This window comes from Oryctolagus cuniculus, chromosome 4 (assembly GCF_964237555.1).
Source record: "Oryctolagus cuniculus chromosome 4, mOryCun1.1, whole genome shotgun sequence".
In the NCBI taxonomy this organism is placed as follows: domain Eukaryota; kingdom Metazoa; phylum Chordata; class Mammalia; order Lagomorpha; family Leporidae; genus Oryctolagus; species Oryctolagus cuniculus.
The window spans coordinates 124,895,866-124,914,693 of record NC_091435.1 but is presented as its reverse complement, the minus strand read 5'-3'; the positions used below and the strand labels follow the sequence as shown (position 1 = coordinate 124,914,693).

The following is an 18,828-nucleotide window of genomic DNA, read 5'->3' as shown; positions in this document are numbered from 1 at the left end:
AATGGCGAGACATAACCCAGGTACTAAGAGAAAAACCGCCAGCCCAGAATATTATATCCTGCAAAGCTCTCATTTGTGAATGAAGGTGAAATAAAGACCTTTCATAGCAAACAGAAATTGAAAAAATTCGTCGCCACTTTTCCAGCCCTGCAAAAGATGCTTAAAGATGTGTTACACACAGAAACACAGATACACGGTCATCAATATGGAAGAAGGTAAAGGAAGGAAACCTCACAGCAAAAGATCACAGGGAATTCAAAGCATATATTAGAAAATATCTTTGGCAAATGGCAGGGCAAACTTACCACTTATCAATAGTCACATTGAACGTTAATTACCTGAACTGTCCAGTTAAAAGACACTGATTGGCTGATTTGCTTAAGGAACAAAACCCATCTATTTGCTGCTTACAAGAAACACATCTTTTCAACAAAGATGCATACAGACTGAAAGTGAAAGGCTGGAAAAAGACATACCATGCCAACAGAAATGAGAAAAGAGCGGGCGTAGCCATCTTAATATCGGACAACATAAACTTTAACACAAAAACTGTTAAGAGAGACAAAGAGGGACACTATATAATGATTAAGGGATCAATTCAACAGGAAGATATAACAATTATCAATATATATGCACCTAATTACAGGGCACCGGTTTATTTAAAAGATTTGTTAAGAGACTTAAAGGGAGACTTAGACCCCAATACAATAGTACTGGGGAACTTCAATACTCCACTCTCAGAAATAGATCAACAGGACAGAAGATCAACAAGGAGACAGTAGATTTAAATGACACTATAGCCCAAATGGATCTAACAGATATATACAGAACTTTTCATCTTACACAGAAAACATTTACATTCTTCTCAGCAGTGCATGGAACCTTCTCTAGGATTGACCACATACTAGGCTATAAAGCAAGTCTCAGCAAATTCAAAAGAATTAGAATCATGCCATGCAGCTTCTCAGACCATAAAGGAATGAAGTTGGAAATTAGCAACTCAGGAGTCCCTAGAGCATACGCAAACACATGGAGATTGAACAACATGCTCCTGAATGAACAATGGGTCATAGAAGAAATTAAAAGAGAAATCAAAAATTTTCTGGAAGTAAATGAGGAAAACAGCACAACATACCAAAACTTATGGGACGCAGCAAAAGCAGTGTTAAGAGGGAAGTTGATATCAATAGGTGCCTACATCAAGAAATTGGAAAGGCACCAAATAGATGAGCTTTCAATTCTTCTCAGGGATCTAGAAAAACTGCAGCAAACCAGACCCAAATCTAGTAGGAGAAGAGAAATAATTAAAATCAGAGAAGAAATCAACAGGATTGAATCCAAAAAAATTACAAAAAATCAGCCAAATGAGGAGCTGGTTTTTTGAAAAAATAAACAAAATTGACACTCCATTGGCCCAACTAACTAAAAAAAGAAAAGACCCAAATCAATAAAATCAGAGATGAAAAAGGAAACGTAACAACAGACACCACAGAAATAAAAAAGAATCATCAGAAATTACTACAAGGACTTGTATGCCAGCAAACAGGGAAATCTATCAGAAATGGATAGATTCCTAGAAGCATTCATCCTACCTAAATTGAACCAGGAAGACATAGAAAACCTAAAGAGACCCATAACTGCGACAGAAATTGAAACAGTAATAAAGGCCCTCCCAACAAAGAAAAGCCCAGGACCAGATGGATTCACTGCTGAATTCTACCAGACATTTAAAGAAGAACTAACTCCAATTCTCCTCAAACTCTTAAGAATCATCGAAAAAGACAGAATCCTCCAAAATTCTTTCTATGAAGCCAGCATCACCTTAATCCCTAAGCCAGAGAAAGATACAGCATTGAAAGAGGATTACAGACCAATATCCCTAATGAAAATAGATGCAAAAATCCTCAATAAAATTCTGGCCAATAGAATGGAACAACACATCAGAAAAATCATCCACCCAGACCAAGTGGGATTTATCCCTGGCATGCAGGGATGGTTCAATGTGTGCAAAACAATCAGCGTGATACCCCACATTAGCAGACTGCAGAAGAAAAACCCTATGATTATCTCAATAGACGTCGAGAAAGCATTTGATAAAATACCACACCGGTTCATGATGAAAACTCTAAGCAAACTGGGTATGGAAGGAACATTCCTCAATACAATCAAAGCAATTTATGAAAAACCCATGGCCAGCATCCTATTGAATGGGGAAAAGCTGGAAGCATTTCCACTGAGATCTAGTACCAGACAGGGATGCCCACTCTCACCACTGCTATTCAATATAGTTCTGGAAGTTCGAGCCATAGCTTTATGGAAGAAAAAGAAATTAAAGGGATACGAATTGGGAAAGAAGAAGTCAAACTATCCCTCTTTGTAGATGATATGATTCTTTATTTAGGGGATCCAAAGAACTCTACTAGGAGACTATTGGAACTCATAGAAGAGTTTGGCAAAGTAACAGGATATAGAATCAATGCACAAAAATCAACAGCCTTTGTATACACAGGCAATGCCACGGCTGAGGAAGAACTTCTAAGATCAATCCCATTCACAATAGCTTCAAAAACAATCAAATACCTTGGAATAAACTTAACCAAGGACGTTAAGGATCTCTATGATGAAAATTACAAAACCTTAAAGAAAGAAATAGAAGAGGATACCAAGAAATGGAAAAATCTTCCATGCTCATGGATTGGAAGAATCAACATCATCAAAATGTCCATTCTCCCAAAAGCAATTTACAGATTCAATGCAATACCAATCAAAATACCAAAGAAATTCTTCTCAGATCTGGAAAAAATGATGCTGAAATTCATATGGAGAAACAGGAGACCTCGAATAGCTAAAGCAATCTTGTACAACACAAACAAAGCCAGAGGCATCACAATACCAGATTTCAGGACATACTACAGGGCAGTTGTTATCAAAGCAGCATGGTACTGGTACAAAAACAGATGGATAGACCAATGGAACAGAATAGAAACACCAGAAATCAATCCAAACATCTACAGCCAACTTATATTTGACCAAGGATCTAAAACCAATTCCTGGAGCAAGGACAGTCTATTCAATAAATGGTGCTGGGAAAATTGGATTTCCATGTGCAGAAGCATGAAGCAAGACCCCTACCTTACACCTTACACAAAAATCCACTCAACATGGATTAAAGACTTAAATCTATGACTCAACACCATCAAATTATTAGAGAGCATTGGAGAAACTCTGCAAGATATAGGTACTGGCAAAGACTTCTTGGAAAATACCCCGGAAGCACAGGCAGTCAAAGCCAATATTAACATTTGGGATTGCATCAAATTGAGAATTTTCTGTACTTCAAAAGAAACAGTCAGTAGAGTGAAGAGGCAACCGACAGAATGGGAAAAAATATTCGCAAACTATGCAACAGATAAAGGGTTGATAATCAGAATCTACAAAGAAATCAAGAAACTCCACAACATCAAAACAAACAACCCACTTAAGAGATGGGCCAAGGACCTCAATAGACATTTTTCAAAAGAGGAAATCCAAATAGCCAACAGACACATGAAAAAATGTTCAAGATCACTAGCAATCAGGGAAATGCAAATCAAAACCACAATGAGGTTCCACCTCACCCCGGTTAGAATGGCTCACATACAGAAATGTACCAACAATAGATGCTGGCGAGGATGCGGGAAAAAAGGGACACTAACCCACTGTTGATGGGAATGCAAACTGGTCAAGCCACTATGGAAGGCAGTCTGGAGACTCCTCAGAAACCTGAATATAAACCTACTGTTCAACCCAGCCATCCCACTCCTTGGAATTTACCCAAAGGAAATTAAATTGGAAAACAAACAATTTGTCTGCACATTAATGTTTATCGCAGCTCAATTCACAATAGCTAAGACCTGGAACCAACCCAAATGCCCATCAACAGTAGACTGGATAAAGAAATTATGGGACATATACTCTATAGAACACTATACAGCAGTCAAAAATAACGTAATCCAGTCTTTTGCAACAAGATGGAGGAATCTGGAAAACATTATGCTTAGTGAATTAAGCCAGTCCAAAAGGGACAAATATCATATGTTCTCCCTGATTGGCGACAACTAACTGAGCACCAAAGGGGAAACTTGTTGAAGTGAAATTGACACCATGAGAAACAGTGACTTGATCAGCTCTTGTCCTCAATGTTGATGTACAATGTAATACTTTATCCATTTTAGTATTTTTTTTGGATTGTTCTAGTACTATTGGTTGAACTCTGTAATTATCACACAGTTATTCTTAAGTGTTGAAAATTAACTGAAATGTGATCCCTGTTAAACATAAGAGTGGGAATAAGAGAGGGAAGAGAGGTATAATTTGGGACATGCTCAATCAGACTTGCCCCAAAAGGTGGAGTTAGAAACATGCCAGGGGATCCCAATACAATCCCATTAAGGTGGCATTTACCAATGCCATCTCACTAGTCCAAGTGATCAAATTCAGTTCACAATTGATCACACTGATAGGTCAAAGAGTCAAAGGGATCACACAAACAAGACTAGTGTCTGCTAATACTAACTGAGAGAATAAAAAAGGGAGAGAACGATCCATCACGGGAAGCGGGATACACAGCAGACTCATAGAATGACAGATGTCCTAAATAGCACTCTGGCCTCAGAATCAGCCCTTAAGGCATTCGGATCTGGCTGAAGAGCCCATGAGAGTATTTTAGGCATGGAAAGCCAAGACACCTCAAAAAAAAAAAAAAAAAAAAAAAAAAAAAAGAAGACCTAAATGAAAGATCTCTGTGAGTGAGATCCCAGTGGAAAGAATGGGGCCATCAAAGAAGGAGGTACCTTTCTCTGAAGGGAGGAGAGAACTTCCACTTTGACTATGACCCTGTCGGAATAAGATCGAAGTCGGTGAACTCAAAAGGCTTCCATAGCCTTGGCAACTCATGACTAGAGCCTAGGGAGATTACTGACACCATAAACAAGAGTGTCAATTTGTAAAGTCAACAACAGGAGTCACTGTGTACTTACTTCTCATGTGGGATCTGTTCTTAATGTGTTGTCCAATGTGAAGTAATGCTATAACTAGTACTGAAACAGTATTTTACACTTTGTGTTCTGTGTGGGTGCAAACTGATGAAATCTTCACTTAATATATACTAAATTGATCTTCTGTATATAAAGATAATTGAAAATGAATCTTGAAGTGAATGGAACGGGAGAGGGAGCGGGAGATGGGAGGGGTGTGAGTGGGAGGGAAATTATGGGGGGGAAGCCATTGTAATCCATAAGCTGTACTTTGGAAATTTATATTTACTAAATAAAAAATAAATTAAAAAAAAGAAAGTGAGATATTTAATTCCCCCATTACTATTGTATTGGAGTCTATGTCTCCATTTAGTTTTTTTAAACTTTTATTTAATAAATATAAATTTCCAAAGTACAGTTTATGGATTATAATGGCTTTTTCTCCCCATAACTTCCCTCCCACCCACATTCCATTTGAATTTATTACCATTTCTTTTCAAAAGCCAAATGACTTGTAATTGAGTGCATATATATATTTATTATAGTTACATCTTCCTGTTGAATTGATCACTTACTCATTATATAGCTCCATTCTTTGTCTTTTTTTAAAGAAATATTTATTTATTTATTTGAAAGTCAGTGTTACATAGAGAGAGGAGAGGCAGAGAGAGAGAGAGGTCTTCCATCTGATGTTTCACTCCCCAATTGGCTGCAAATGGCCGGAACTGTGCTGGTCCGAGGTCAGGAGCCAGGAGCTTCTTTTGGGTCTCCCAAATGGGTGCAAGGGCCCAAGGACTTGGGCCATCTTCTACTGTTTTCCCAGGCAATAGCAGAGAGCTGGATTGGAAGAGGAGCAGCCGAGACTAGAACCGGTGCCATATGGGATGCTGGCACTTCAGGCCAGGGCGTTAACCTGCTAAGCCACAGCACTGGCCACTGTCATTTTTTTTAAAACAGTTTTTGTGTTAAAGTCCATTTCGTCTGTTATTAGGATGGCTACATAAACTCTTTTTTGGTTTTCTGTTAGCATGGAATTTCTTTGTAAATCTTTCACTTTCTGTCTTCATGTATCTTTGTTGGTGAAATGTGGTTCTGTAGATAGATAATTGATGGGTCTTGGCTTTTTTTTTTAAGATTTATTTGTTTTATTTGAGAGGCAGAGTTACAGAGAGGAAAGAGAGAGAGAGAGAGAGAGGTCTTCCGTATGCTATTTCACTCCCTAAATGGCTGCAATGGCCAGAGCTGTGCTGATCTGAAGCCAGGAGCTTGGAGCTTTCTCCGGGTCTCCCACGAGGGTGCAGGAGCCCAAGCACTTGGGCTATCCTCCATTGCTTTCCAGGCCATAGCAGAAAGCTTATTCAGAAGTGGAGCTGCCAGTCAGGAACCGGTGCCCATACAGGATTCCGGCACTGCACGCAGCCTCTTTACTTGCCATGCCACAGTGCTGGCTCTTGTCATGTTTTTTAATCCATTCAGCCAGTCTGTATCTTTTAACTGGAGAGTTGAGGCCATTTACATTCAAGGTGACTATTGTTAAGTAAAGACTTGGCCCTGACATTTTCACATAAATACTCCTTTTTTTTTTTTTTCTTTTTTTTTTCACTTTGGATTTCCTTTGTGCTTTTGCTGGGAGATTTTCTGTCTTCACCTTCTTTTCTAGTGATGACCATTTTGTGTGTTTCTGTGTGTAGCGCATCCTTAAACATCTTTTGTAAGGCTGGATGAGTGTATGAGTGAAATTCTTTCAATTTCTTTGTTATGAAAAGTATTTATTTCACCTTCATTCACAAATGAGACCTTGCGGAGTGCAGTATTCTGGGTTGACAGTTTTCTTTTCTCTTAACACTTGGAATATATCTCCCCATTCCACTCTCTCTTAGCCTGTAGTATTTCTGATGAAAAGTCAGCTGTGAGTCTAATTGGAGATACTCTGAATGTAATCTAGCATTTCTCTTGTGCAAATTTTAGAATATTTTCTTTATGTTTCACTGTGGAGAGTTTGACAACAATGTGTCGTGGTGAGGATCTTTTCTGGTCATGTCTACTAGGAGTTATATGTGTTCCTGTACTTGGATGTCCCTTTCTTTCTCCAAATTAGAGATGTTTTGTTATTATTTCATGGAAAAAGGCCTTCTAATTCATTCTCTCTTTTTACACCTTCAGGAACTCCTATGACCCGTGACCTAACTTCTATGACAAATGACCCAACTTCTTTGTTGGGTCGTTTGACAGTATCTCATAAATCTCCAGCACTGCTTTGTAGTTTTCTAGGTGTTTTTTTGTTTGTTTGTTTTTTTTTTTTGGTCTCACTGTAAGATTTAAGGTTTCCTGAGATTTGTCTTCAAGCTCAGATATTCTTTCTTTTGGCTCACCAAGTTTGTTGTTAAGGCTTTCCGCTACTTTTTTAAAAATTTAATCTAATGAATTCTTTTTTAATAATAATAATTTGATATTTATTTTGAGTATGAGAATGTAAATTTATTTGGTTTCAGTAGTTGAATATTGCTTTTTCTCAACTTTTATTTAATACATATAAATTTCCAAAGCACAACTTTTGAATTATAGCAGTTTTTCCCCCCATAACCTCCCTCCCACCTGCAACCATCCCATCTCCCACTCCCTCTCCCATCCCATTCTTCATCATGATTCATTTCAATTATCTTCATATACAGAAGATCAAGTTAGTATATACTAAGTAAAGATTTCAACAGTTTGCACCCACAGACACACAAAGTATAGAGTATTGTTTTAGTAGTAGATTTACCATTAATTCACATAGTACAACACATAAGGGACAGAGATCCTACAAGGGGAGTAAGTGCACAGTGACTCCTGTTGTTGATTTAACAATTGACACTCTTATGTATGATGTCAGTAATCACCCAAGGCTCTTGTCGTGAGATGCCAAGGCTATGGAAGCCTCTTGAGTTCACCAACTCTGATCTTATATAGTCAAAGTGCAAGTTCTTTCCTCCCTTCAGAGGAAGGTACCACTTTGTTTGATGGCCCGTTCTTTCACTGGGATCTCACTCACAGAGATCTTTCATTTAGGTCATTTTTTTTTTTGCCATAGTGTCTTGCTTTCCATGCCTGAAATACTCTCATGGGCTTTTTAGCCAGATTGGAATGCCTTAAGTGCTGATTCTGAGGTCAGAGTGTTGTTTAGGATACCTGCCAGTCTATGAGACTGTTGTGTATCCTGCTTCCCATATTGGATCATTCTCTCCTTTTAATTCTCTCAGTTAGTATTAGCAGACACTAGTCTTGTTTGTGTGATCCTTTTGACTCTTAATCCTATCATTATGATCAATTATGAACTGAAAGTGATCACTTTGACTAGTGAGATGACATTGGTACATGCCACCTTGATGGCATTGAATTGGAATCCCCTGGCCCGTTTCTAGCTCTACCATTAGGGGTAAGTTCAAGTGAGCATGTGCCAAACTGTACATCTCCTCCCTCTCTTATTCCCACTCTTATATTTAACAGGGATCACTTTTCAGTTAACTTTAAATGACTAAGAATAATTGTGTGTTCATTAAGTGTTCAACCAATGGTATTATGTAGAAGAAAAAGTACTAAAAGGAATAAAATAGTAAGTTGTTCCTCAACAGTCGGACAAGAGCTGATCAAGTCATTGTTTCTCATAGTGTCCATTTCACTTCTATAGGTTTCCTTTTTTTTTTTTTTATCTTTTATTTAATGAATATAAATTTCCAAAGTACGTCTCATGGGTTACAATGGCTTTCCCCCCCATACCGTCCCTCCCACCCACCACCCTCCCCCTTCCCACTCCCTCTCCCCTTCCATTCACATCAAGATTCATTTTCGATTATCTTAGTATACAGAAGATCAGCTTATTATACCTTAAGTAAGGATTTCAACAGTTTGTTCCCACACAGAAACATAAAGTGAAAAATAATAGATGATTTTTTTTTAAATGATGATGAAATCAGATCAGACCTATTGTCATGTTTAATCCCAGTGAGAGTCAAGTTGGGAATTGATAGTTTCTTTTTTTTTTTTTTTTTTTTTTTAACAGAAGATCAGTTTAGTGTACATTAAGTAAAGATTTCAACAGTTTGCACCCCCATAGAAACACAAAGTAAAATATACTGTTTGAGTACTCGTTATAGCATTAAGCCTCAGTGTACAGCACATTAAGGACAGAGATCTTACATGAGGAGTAAGTGCACAGTGACTCCTGTTGTTGACTTTACAAATTGACACTCCTGTTTATGGCATCAGTAATCTCCCTATGCACCAGTCATGAGTTTCCAAGGCTATGGAAGCCCCTTGAGTTCTCCGACTCTTATCTTGTTTAGACAAGGTCATAGTCAAAGTGGAGGTTCTCTCCTCCCTTCAGAGAAAGGCACCTCCCTCTTTGAAGACCTGTTCTTTCCACTGGGATCTCACTCACAGAGATCTTTTTGCCAGAGTGTCTTGGCTCTCCATGTATAGGTTTCCTTTTAAGTGCTCAGTTAGTTGTCACCGATCAGGGAGAACATCTGATATTTGTCTCTTTGGGACTGGCTTATTTCACTCAGCATGATGTTTTCCAGATTCCTCCATTTTGTTGCAAATGACCGGATTTCATTGTTTTTTACTGCTGTATAGTATTGTATAGAGTACATATCCCATAATTTCTTTATCCAGTCTTCTGTTGATGGGCATTTTGGTTGATTCCATGTGTTAGCTATTGTGAATTGAGCTGCAATAAACATTGAGGTGCAGACATCTCTTTTATTTGCCAATTTAATTTCCTTTGGGTAAATTCCAAGGAGTGGGATGGCTGGCTATATTCAGGTTTCTAAGGAATCTCCAAACTGTCTTCCACAGTGGCTTTACCAGTTTGCATTCCCACCAACAGTGGATTTGTGTGCCTTTTTCAGCACATCCTCAGAGGCATCTGTTGTTAGTTGATTTCTCTATGTATGCATTTCTGTATGTATACATTTCCCTGATGAATAGTGATCCTGAACATTTTTTCATGTGTTTGCTGTCTGTTTGGATTTCCTCTTTGAAAAATGTCCTTTTCGGTCCTTGGCCCATCTCTTAAGTGTGCTGTTTGTGGTGGAGTTTCTTGATCTCTTTGTAGATTCTGGCTATTAATCCTTTATTGGTTGGATAATTTGCAAATATTTTTTCCCATTCTGTCGGTTGCCTCTTCCCTTTCCTGACTATTTCTTTTGCAGTACAGAAACTTCTCAATTTGATGTAATCCCAATTGTTAATTTTGGCATTGACTGCCTGTGCCTCCTGGGTCTTTTCTAAGAAGTTTTTGCCTGTACCTATATCTTGCAGGGTTTCTCTGATGTTCTCTAATAATTTGATGGTGTTGGGTCATAGATTTAGATCTTTAATCCATGTTGAGTGGATTTTGGTTAAGGTGTAAGGTAAGGGCCTTGCTTCATGCTTCTGCATGTGGAGATCCAGTTTTCCCAGCACCATTTGTTGAATAGACTGTACTTGGTCCAGGAATTTGTTTTAGATCCTTGATCAAATATAAGTTGGCTGTAGATGTTTGGATTGATTTGTGGTGTTTCTATTCTGTTCCCTGATATCCATTTGTTTCTGTACCAGTACCATGCTTTTTATTTTTAACTTTTATTTAATAAATATAAATTTCCAAAGTACATCTTATGGATTACAATTGCTCCCCCCCCATAACTTCCTTCCCACCCGCAACCCTCCCATCAATGCTGTTTTGATTATAACTGCCCTGTAGTATGTCCTGAAATCTGGTATTGTGATGCCTTCTGCTTTGTTTTTGTTATGCAAGATTGCTTTAGCTATTCGTGGTCCCCTGTGCCTCCATATGAATTTCAGCATCCTTGTTTCCAGATCTGAGAAGAATGTCTTTGGTATTTTGATTGGTATTGCATTGAATTTATAAATTGTTTTGGGAGAATGGACATTTTGTTGATATTGATTCTTCCAATCCATGAGCATGGAAGATTTTTCCATTTGTTGGTATTCTCTTCTATTTCTTTCTTTAAGATTTTGTAATTCCCATTGTAGAGATCTTTGATGTCTACATCAAAGTTAAGTGTGTTCCAAGGTATTTGATTGTTTTTGAAGCTATTGTGAATGGGATTGAGTTAAGTGTGTTCCAAGGTATTTGATTGTTTTTGAAGCTATTGTGAATGGGATTGATCTTAGCATTTCTTTCTCAGCCGTGGCATTACCTGTGTATACAAATGCTCTTGATTTTTGTGCCTTCAGTTTATATCCTGCTATTTGCCTCCTTAAGATTTCATTTTCACAAGAGAGATTTTCTGTCCTGTCCTGTATGGATTTCTGTAGTTCATGCATTTGTTTTGGATTACTTCTAAATGTTCTTATCATAAATTTTTTTTGTTATATAGTTATTTTTTTTTACAGAGTTCAACCAATAGTTTTAAATAGAGCATAAAAGATACTAAAAGGGTAAAGTATTAAGTTCTTTTTTTTTGTTACATAGTTTTTTTATTTAATAAATGTGAATTTACAAAGTGCAACTTTTGTATTGTTGTGGCTTCCCTCCCCCTCAACCTCCCTCCCTCCCGTGGCCCTCCCCTCTCACACTCCCTCTCCCATCCTGCCCATCGAGTTTTATTTTATTTTCAAATACCTTCATATACTGAAGATCAACTTAGCATATACTAAGCAAGGATTTCAACTCACATCTCATCCTCACTGTGTGTTCTCCCACACACCCTCAGTTTTTTTTTTTTTTCATTGTCCCGGTTCAGAAGCTCCGCACATTCACAAAGTCTTAGTCTCTTGTTATTACTCCCAACCAGAGTCAGGTTTCCACTTGGCTGAGGACGGGTGCAGCTGTGAGATGGTACAGCTGTTAGGTATGTCCAAAATGGCTCCTGCTCTATTGTCTTGCACACAGGCATCCCAAGCAATGGCATAACTCTTGTACCAAACACCCACACATTAGAAATTTATTTTTCTTATCTTCTGTATTAAAATTGGACCTATATTTACATAAAAATTTGCTTCACATGTGGTTCCATACAAATTTATTTAGCATCTATTATGAGTCCAACTCTGGGTTAAGGAGTGCCAAAATACAGCTTCCCTCAAAGTGCTTACAATTTGATTACTTAATTACAGCGTAAATATGTATTGAGCACAACATCATATATGCATGGGAACTGGGGATATACATCAGTGTACAAACAGGGCAAATTCCTGTCTAACAGAGCTAACATTTCAGAGGGAGTTAGGCTAATCTGAAGCATGGAGCCAGGAGTTTCTTCCGGGTCTCCCATGTGGGTGTAGGAGCCCAAGGACTCGGACCATCTTCTGTTGCTTTCCCAGGCCATAAGCAGAGAGCTGGATCACAAGTGGAGCAGCCAGGACTTGATCCAGCACCATATAGGATGCCGGCACTACAGGCAGCGACTTTATCTTTTATACCACAGCACCAGCCCCAAAGCTTACATTTCAGCGAGGCATTGATCAAGGGCACCAGATACTGAAGTGAGATGAAGGAGGATGGAGCTAGACAAAAGGCCGTTAGATAGGGCAAGAAGAGTCTTAGGTGGTGGGTCAGAAGCTAGAGCAGAGAGGTTGAAAAGCACAGGGATACTGAGAAATGAAACAGAAAGGCATCAGCCCATTGTTCATGTTGAATTTGAGAGAAAAGTATATGGAGAACTCCTTCCAGAAGACTGGGTGGAGAGAGGACATTTGATTCATTCTGTGGTGATGATATCATTACCTTTCAGAATGTGAGAACAGTTGACTGTCACCTCTTCCTGTAATAGCTATTCCTCAAAATGTATTTAAAATATGTTTTTATAACCATATATAAAATGTCTCAGGCCTAACCATATGTATACATACTTCTGAAATGCTATATATGTAACCTAGCTCAGAGATTGCTAATATTATGTATACTATTTAATTTAGATTTACCCTTTAAACTCGACCTGAAAATGCTCATTTTCAAAAATCAATATAAATATGAATATTCCCTTCCCCTTGGAGTTTTTATTACTGGAAATAACACTTTATCTCCCCTTTAAGTGCGGAACTTTTCCAGTAGATTAAGATGTAAACAGATTCACAAAGCAGACATTTAATCTGGGTTGAAGGTGCACATTCACTTAGACTATAAGGGAAGGCAGTTCTGTGTTTGCTGCTGAGGTAGTGCTACAGAGAGAAAGGGAGAGATGCACACAGAGAGAGGTCGTCCATCTGCTGGTTCATTCCCCAAATGGCTGCAACAGTCAGGGCTGGACATATCGAAATTCAGGAGACTAGAAGTTCATCTGGGTCTGCCATGTGGGTGCAAGGGACTAAGTACTTGGGCCATCTTCCGCTGCTTTTCCAGGTACATTAAGAGGGAGCTGGATTAGAAGTGGAGCAGCTGGGACTCGAACTAACACCCACTGGGGATGCCGATGCTGCAGCAGTGGTTTAACCTGCTACACCACAGTGCTGGCCCTTCAAGATGCTTCTTGAGGTCACAGGTTCCCCAGAAGCAGGAACAGACTTGTCAAATCGTCCCAGCTGCAGAGTCCCACAGGCACATAGCCTGGTTTGGATCTGCAAGGTTTGAAAGAGGTAGTTTTGGGGCTTGTGTTGTGCTGAAGCAGGTTAAGCCGCTGGCTGCAACAGAAGCATATGGAATTGCTTGTTGAAGCCCTGGCTGCTCGGCTTCTGATCCAGCTCCCTGCTAATTCGCCTGGGAAGGCAGCAGAAGATGGCACAAGTATCTGGGTCCCTGCCACCCATGTGGAAGGCCTGGATTGCATTTCTGGTTCCTGGTTTCAGCTTTGTGCAGCCACGGTCATTGCAAGCCTTGGGGTCAGTGAACCAGTAAATAGAAGAGTCTTTCTTTCTCACTGTAACTGCATTGCAAATAAATACACAAATCTTTAAAAAGAGAAAGAGCTGGTTTTACATTTCTAGAATCAACCACAAGATGGTCCTTTAAAAAAATTCCTCTCTAGACTGTATATTGTTCTCTTTGTCTCTTGTTTTACCCAGATTTCCTGTGCCTCTCAGATATGCACCAAGTTTCCATGGAGATCTGAAGGGACACTTTCTCAGCCTTGGGAGTGGCAGACACGTAGTGCTTGCTTACATTTGTTGAATTTGTCTTTGCTAGATTCCCCATTCAGTGTGTACCGATCTATGTCCTCCTGGGACCCGGAAGGGGATACGTCACGGGGAACCAACTTGCTGCTTTGAGTGCATTCCATGTGCTGATGGACATGTGTCACGGAGAGCAGGTGAGATGGCTGATCTTTCATTGATAAAAAATTCAATTTGATTAAGCACGTATTGGCAAAGAGAGCCTTGAAAGTCTGCTTTACAAATGGATGTCAATAATCTTTTACCAAATGGCCTTCAATAGCAATTTAACAACAGAAGTTTTAAAGTGTGATTTGTTTTTTTAAATGGGAAATACACAATGAGTCATCTGAACAACTCTCTGGGCTTCGAGTGGCTCAGTTTTTATGTAGAATTGCATTCAAGTTCAGCTCAGGAATAGTGAGCAGTGATTAAAAGGAAGTTGCAGTCTTTACATTTGTCTTTCTTTTTTTTTAATTATTATTTAGTGAATATAAATTTCCTAAGTACAGCTTATGGATTACAATGGCTTTCCCCCCCATAATTTCCCTCCCACTCACACCCCTCCCATCTCCCGCTCCCTCTCCCATTCCATTCACTTCAAGATTCATTTTCAATTATCTTTATATACAGAAGATCAATTTAGTATATATTAAGTGAAGATTTCATCAGTTTGCACCCACACAGAACACAAAGTGTAAAATACTGTTTCAGTACTAGTTATAGCATTACTTCACATTGGACAACACATTAAGAACAGATCCCACATGAGAAGTAAGTACACAGTGACTCCTGTTGTTGACTTTACAAATTGACACTCTTGTTTATGGTGTCAGTAATCTCCCTAGGCTCTAGTCATGAGTTGCCAAGGCTATAGAAGCCTTTTGAGTTCGCCGATTTTCATCTTATTCCGACAGGGTCATAGTCAAAGTGGAAGTTCTCTCCTCCCTTCAGAGAAAGGTACCTCCTTCTTTGATGGCCCCATTCTTTCCACTGGGATCTCACTCACAGAGATCTTTCATTTAGGTCTTCTTTTTTTTTTTTTTTGAGGTGTCTTGGCTTTCCATGCCTAAAATACTCTCATGGGCTCTTCAGCCAGATCCGAATGCCTTAAGGGCTGATTCTGAGGCCAGAGTGCTATTTAGGACATCTGCCATTCAGAGTCTGCTGTGTATCCTGATCCCGCTTCCCATGATGGATCATTCTCTCCCTTTTTGATTCTCTCAGTTAGTATTAGCAGACACTAGTCTTGTTTGTGTGATCCCTTTGACTCTTTGACCTATCAGTGTGATCAATTGTGAAGAGAATTTGATCACTTGGACTAGTAGATGGCATTGGTACATGCCACCTTGATGGGATTGTATTGGAATCCCCTGGCATGTTTCTAACTCCACCATTTGGGGCAAGTCCGATTGAGCATGTCCCAAATTGTACATCTCCTCCCTCTCGTATTCCCACTCTTATATTTAATAGGGATCACTTTTCAGTTAAAATTTAAACACCTAAGAATAATTGTGTGTTAATTACAGAGTTCAACCAATAGTTCTAGAACCAAAAAAAATACTAAAATGGATAAAGTATTACAATGTACATCAAAGACAGAACAACTTTGTCTTTCACAGAACATTAAAGGAACCCTATCCTAATGTCCCAAGAGCAGCCCTTGGATGACTTGTTTTTCTATACCAGTGTTCTGCCTTGGAGCCCCTGCAGCACAGCTAACTGCCTCAAACCTCTGCTGGTCCCTGGAGACGTGCTGGCTGCTTTTGTTTTCCTTCTGATCCTCGGTCCTTCTCTGTCTGTCCCTCACATCTGCGTCAGAGGGTGAGGAGCAGAGACACTGGGAAGGTTAAGCCAGAATGCTTTTCCATGGGGCTGAGCCTGTAAGCAAGGCTGAAAACACAGGTGTTTGAATCAGCCTCATCCGGGTCAGAACCCTCTTGATTGTTTCACACCAGTAGCTCTAATTGCCTTGTGTTTTTCCCCCTCTGTCATGGATTGCTTTGGGTTTATGCAGGTACACACTTTCCTTTTCAAGTACATAGTTGTACTGAAAGATGCAAGTTCCTTGAAAAGGCTGCTGCAAGAAACAATGAAACTGACAAGAAAGACTGAATTTCTGAACTTGAAAACAATTCTCCATGTGTGACATTACCTGCACTAAGTCCTTTTTATCACTCTCTCTTTTGAGACCTGGCACATCTTCTGTAGGAATATGAGTCCTTGCTCTCTAGGCCCCTGAGTGCTCTGGGCTATTTGCAGCTGAAGGGAACAATTGATGTACTCACAGTGAGTTCTCTGTTCTCTGTTTAACAGGCCAAAGGGAATGTGAACAGTGTGGTGAAGACTACTGGTCCAATGCAGAGAAGAGTGAATGTGTGCTCAAAGAGGTGGAATTCCTTGCTTATGATGAGGCCCTGGGCTTCACGCTGGTCATTCTGTCCATCTTTGGGGCCCTTGTAGTCCTGGCCGTCACGGTTGTGTATGTGATCTACAGACACACTCCCCTGGTGAATGCCAATGGCCGTGAGCTGAGCTTTCTTATTCAGGTTTCTCTGACCATCACAGTGCTGTCATCCCTGCTTTTTATTGGCAAGCCATACAACTGGTCCTGCATGGCCCGTCAGGTCACTCTGGCACTGGGCTTTTCTCTTTGCCTAGCCTGTATTCTTGGGAAGACCATTTCACTATTTTTAGCCTACAGAATTTCCAAGTCCAAAACCCGACTTATATCCATACGTCCCCTTTATCGGAAAATCATCATACTAATCTCTGTTCTAGTTGAGGTTGGCATATGCACTGCTTACTTGGTGCTGGAACCCCCCAGGGTATACAAGAACATGGAATCTCAAAATATAAAGATCATATTTGAATGCAATGAGGGCTCTGTAGAATTCTTGTGCTCAATGTTTGGGGTTGATGTCTTCCTGGCCTTGCTCTGCTTCCTTACGACCTTTGTGGCTCGCCAGTTGCCAGATAATTACTATGAAGGAAAATGCATCACCTTTGGGATGCTTGTGTTTTTCATTGTCTGGATCTCTTTTGTCCCTGCTTACTTGAGCACCAAAGGGAAGTTCAAAGTGGCTGTGGAAATATTTGCAATCTTGGCATCCAGCTACGGCTTGTTGGGCTGTCTATTTGCTCCCAAGTGCTTCATTATTTTGCTGAGGCCAAAGAGAAACACTGATGAAATTGTTGGTGGAAGGGTCCCCGCCATAGATAAGAGTATACAACTGACTTCAGCTTCTGTGAGCAGTGAGCTTAACACCACGGTGTCCGCTGTCGTGGGTGATTAAAGTTGAAGGGCATATGGCCTTCAAGGCTGCAATGGTGACATGTCCAACATACCCTTTCAAATTGTCCCTGTAGCAGTTGCCTGATACTCTGGGGTCGTGTTGACGATTGTGCTCTGGTGGTTTAGTCTTAGCATGGTCTTTGAACACTCATGTTGTATGATACACTTTGGTATGAATTACAATATTGCTTACTATTGAAGGATAAGCTATTTAATCCAAACATTTCAAAGTACTTTGGAAATAGAGGATGTGATAGGCACAAGTTCGAAAACTATAGCCACAAGTTAGAGAAAAACTTTGACTCGAGTAGGTTTTTGTGCTTATGAGTATCTGTTCTAGAAGTTTATACTCAAGTCACATAGTGGGGAACCAAAGAGATAGTATGTCATCCATCCTGGTAACTCTCTCTAAATAGCTGTTCTCAGATTGAGGTAAGAATTATAGCTTCTAGACTTTCCTTTGGAGTAGGGAATTTGGAAGAGAATGTGTTTCAGAGAACTGTGGGCACGTAGAGAATATTGAAGGAGTTGGTATACCTGCTCTGGATTTTCCTGCAAGAGAGTAAATGGTAAAGTATCTGAATCTGCAAACATTCCTCTGACTGAAAGATAAAAACAAAGATAATTTAGATGTCACCAAGGCAGTTATTAAGTGGACTATATGGTGAAGACATGGGTGGCAAAAAGATAAGTGTTTACCTAGAGCAGAAATTAGAGTACAAATGTTTTTGAGATTAATTGAATATAGATATTTGCCTTCTGATTAGCAGAGTTAGTTGGAAATTTATTTCCAGCTGGATACGTTACAATTTTTTCAATCTTTTTCTAGAATGATTCTTGAAAATGAGCTATATACATTTATGTGTATAATTCATATGTATGTGTGGAAGAACCATTTGTAGAGATACTGATAGATCAGAAGTGCATTAGTATATATTTTTTAAATTTTTATTTGACAGGTAGAGTTATAGACAGTGAGAAAGAGATAGAGATAAAGGTCTTCCTTTTTCTGTTGGTTCACTCCCCTAATGACCGCCATGGCTGGCGCTGCACCAATCTGAAGCCAGGAGCTGGGTGCTTCCTCTCTGTCTCCCATGCGGGTGCAGGGACCCATGCACTTGGGCCATCCTCCACTGCCTTCCCCGGGCCACAGCAGAGAACTGGACTGGAAGAGGGGCAACCGGGACTAGTACTAGGCACCCCAACTGGGACTAAAACCCAGGGTGCCTGCACCGCAGGGGGAGGATTAGCCAAGTGAGCCACAGCGCTGGCTGCATTAATATATTTGAGTGTAGAAATCTGAAAGGAGGAGAAAGAGTTCACCCTTCAAGAAAATCTAGAAATTTTATGAACCTCAATTACTCAAAACAGGCAAAGATTCTTGCAGGCTTGAGGAAACAGAAACTGTGATGACTGACTCAGGAGGACAAGCCTGTTAGG

The 18,828-nt window shown here is 39.7% G+C and overlaps 1 protein-coding gene across 1 annotated transcript in view; it reads left to right on the top strand.

Moving 5' to 3' along the window:
* LOC100344493 (vomeronasal type-2 receptor 1) overlaps nt 1-18,264 on the top strand; it is a 35,348-nt gene extending 17,084 nt beyond the window's left edge. The window contains exons 5-6 of the mRNA XM_070072608.1: nt 14,128-14,251; nt 16,410-18,264. Coding sequence (XP_069928709.1) covers nt 14,128-14,251; nt 16,410-17,389 — 1,104 coding nt within the window. The 3' untranslated portion in view covers nt 17,390-18,264. The remainder of the gene's footprint in view (nt 1-14,127; nt 14,252-16,409) is intronic.
* The last annotated feature ends 564 nt before the right edge of the window (nt 18,265-18,828 follow it).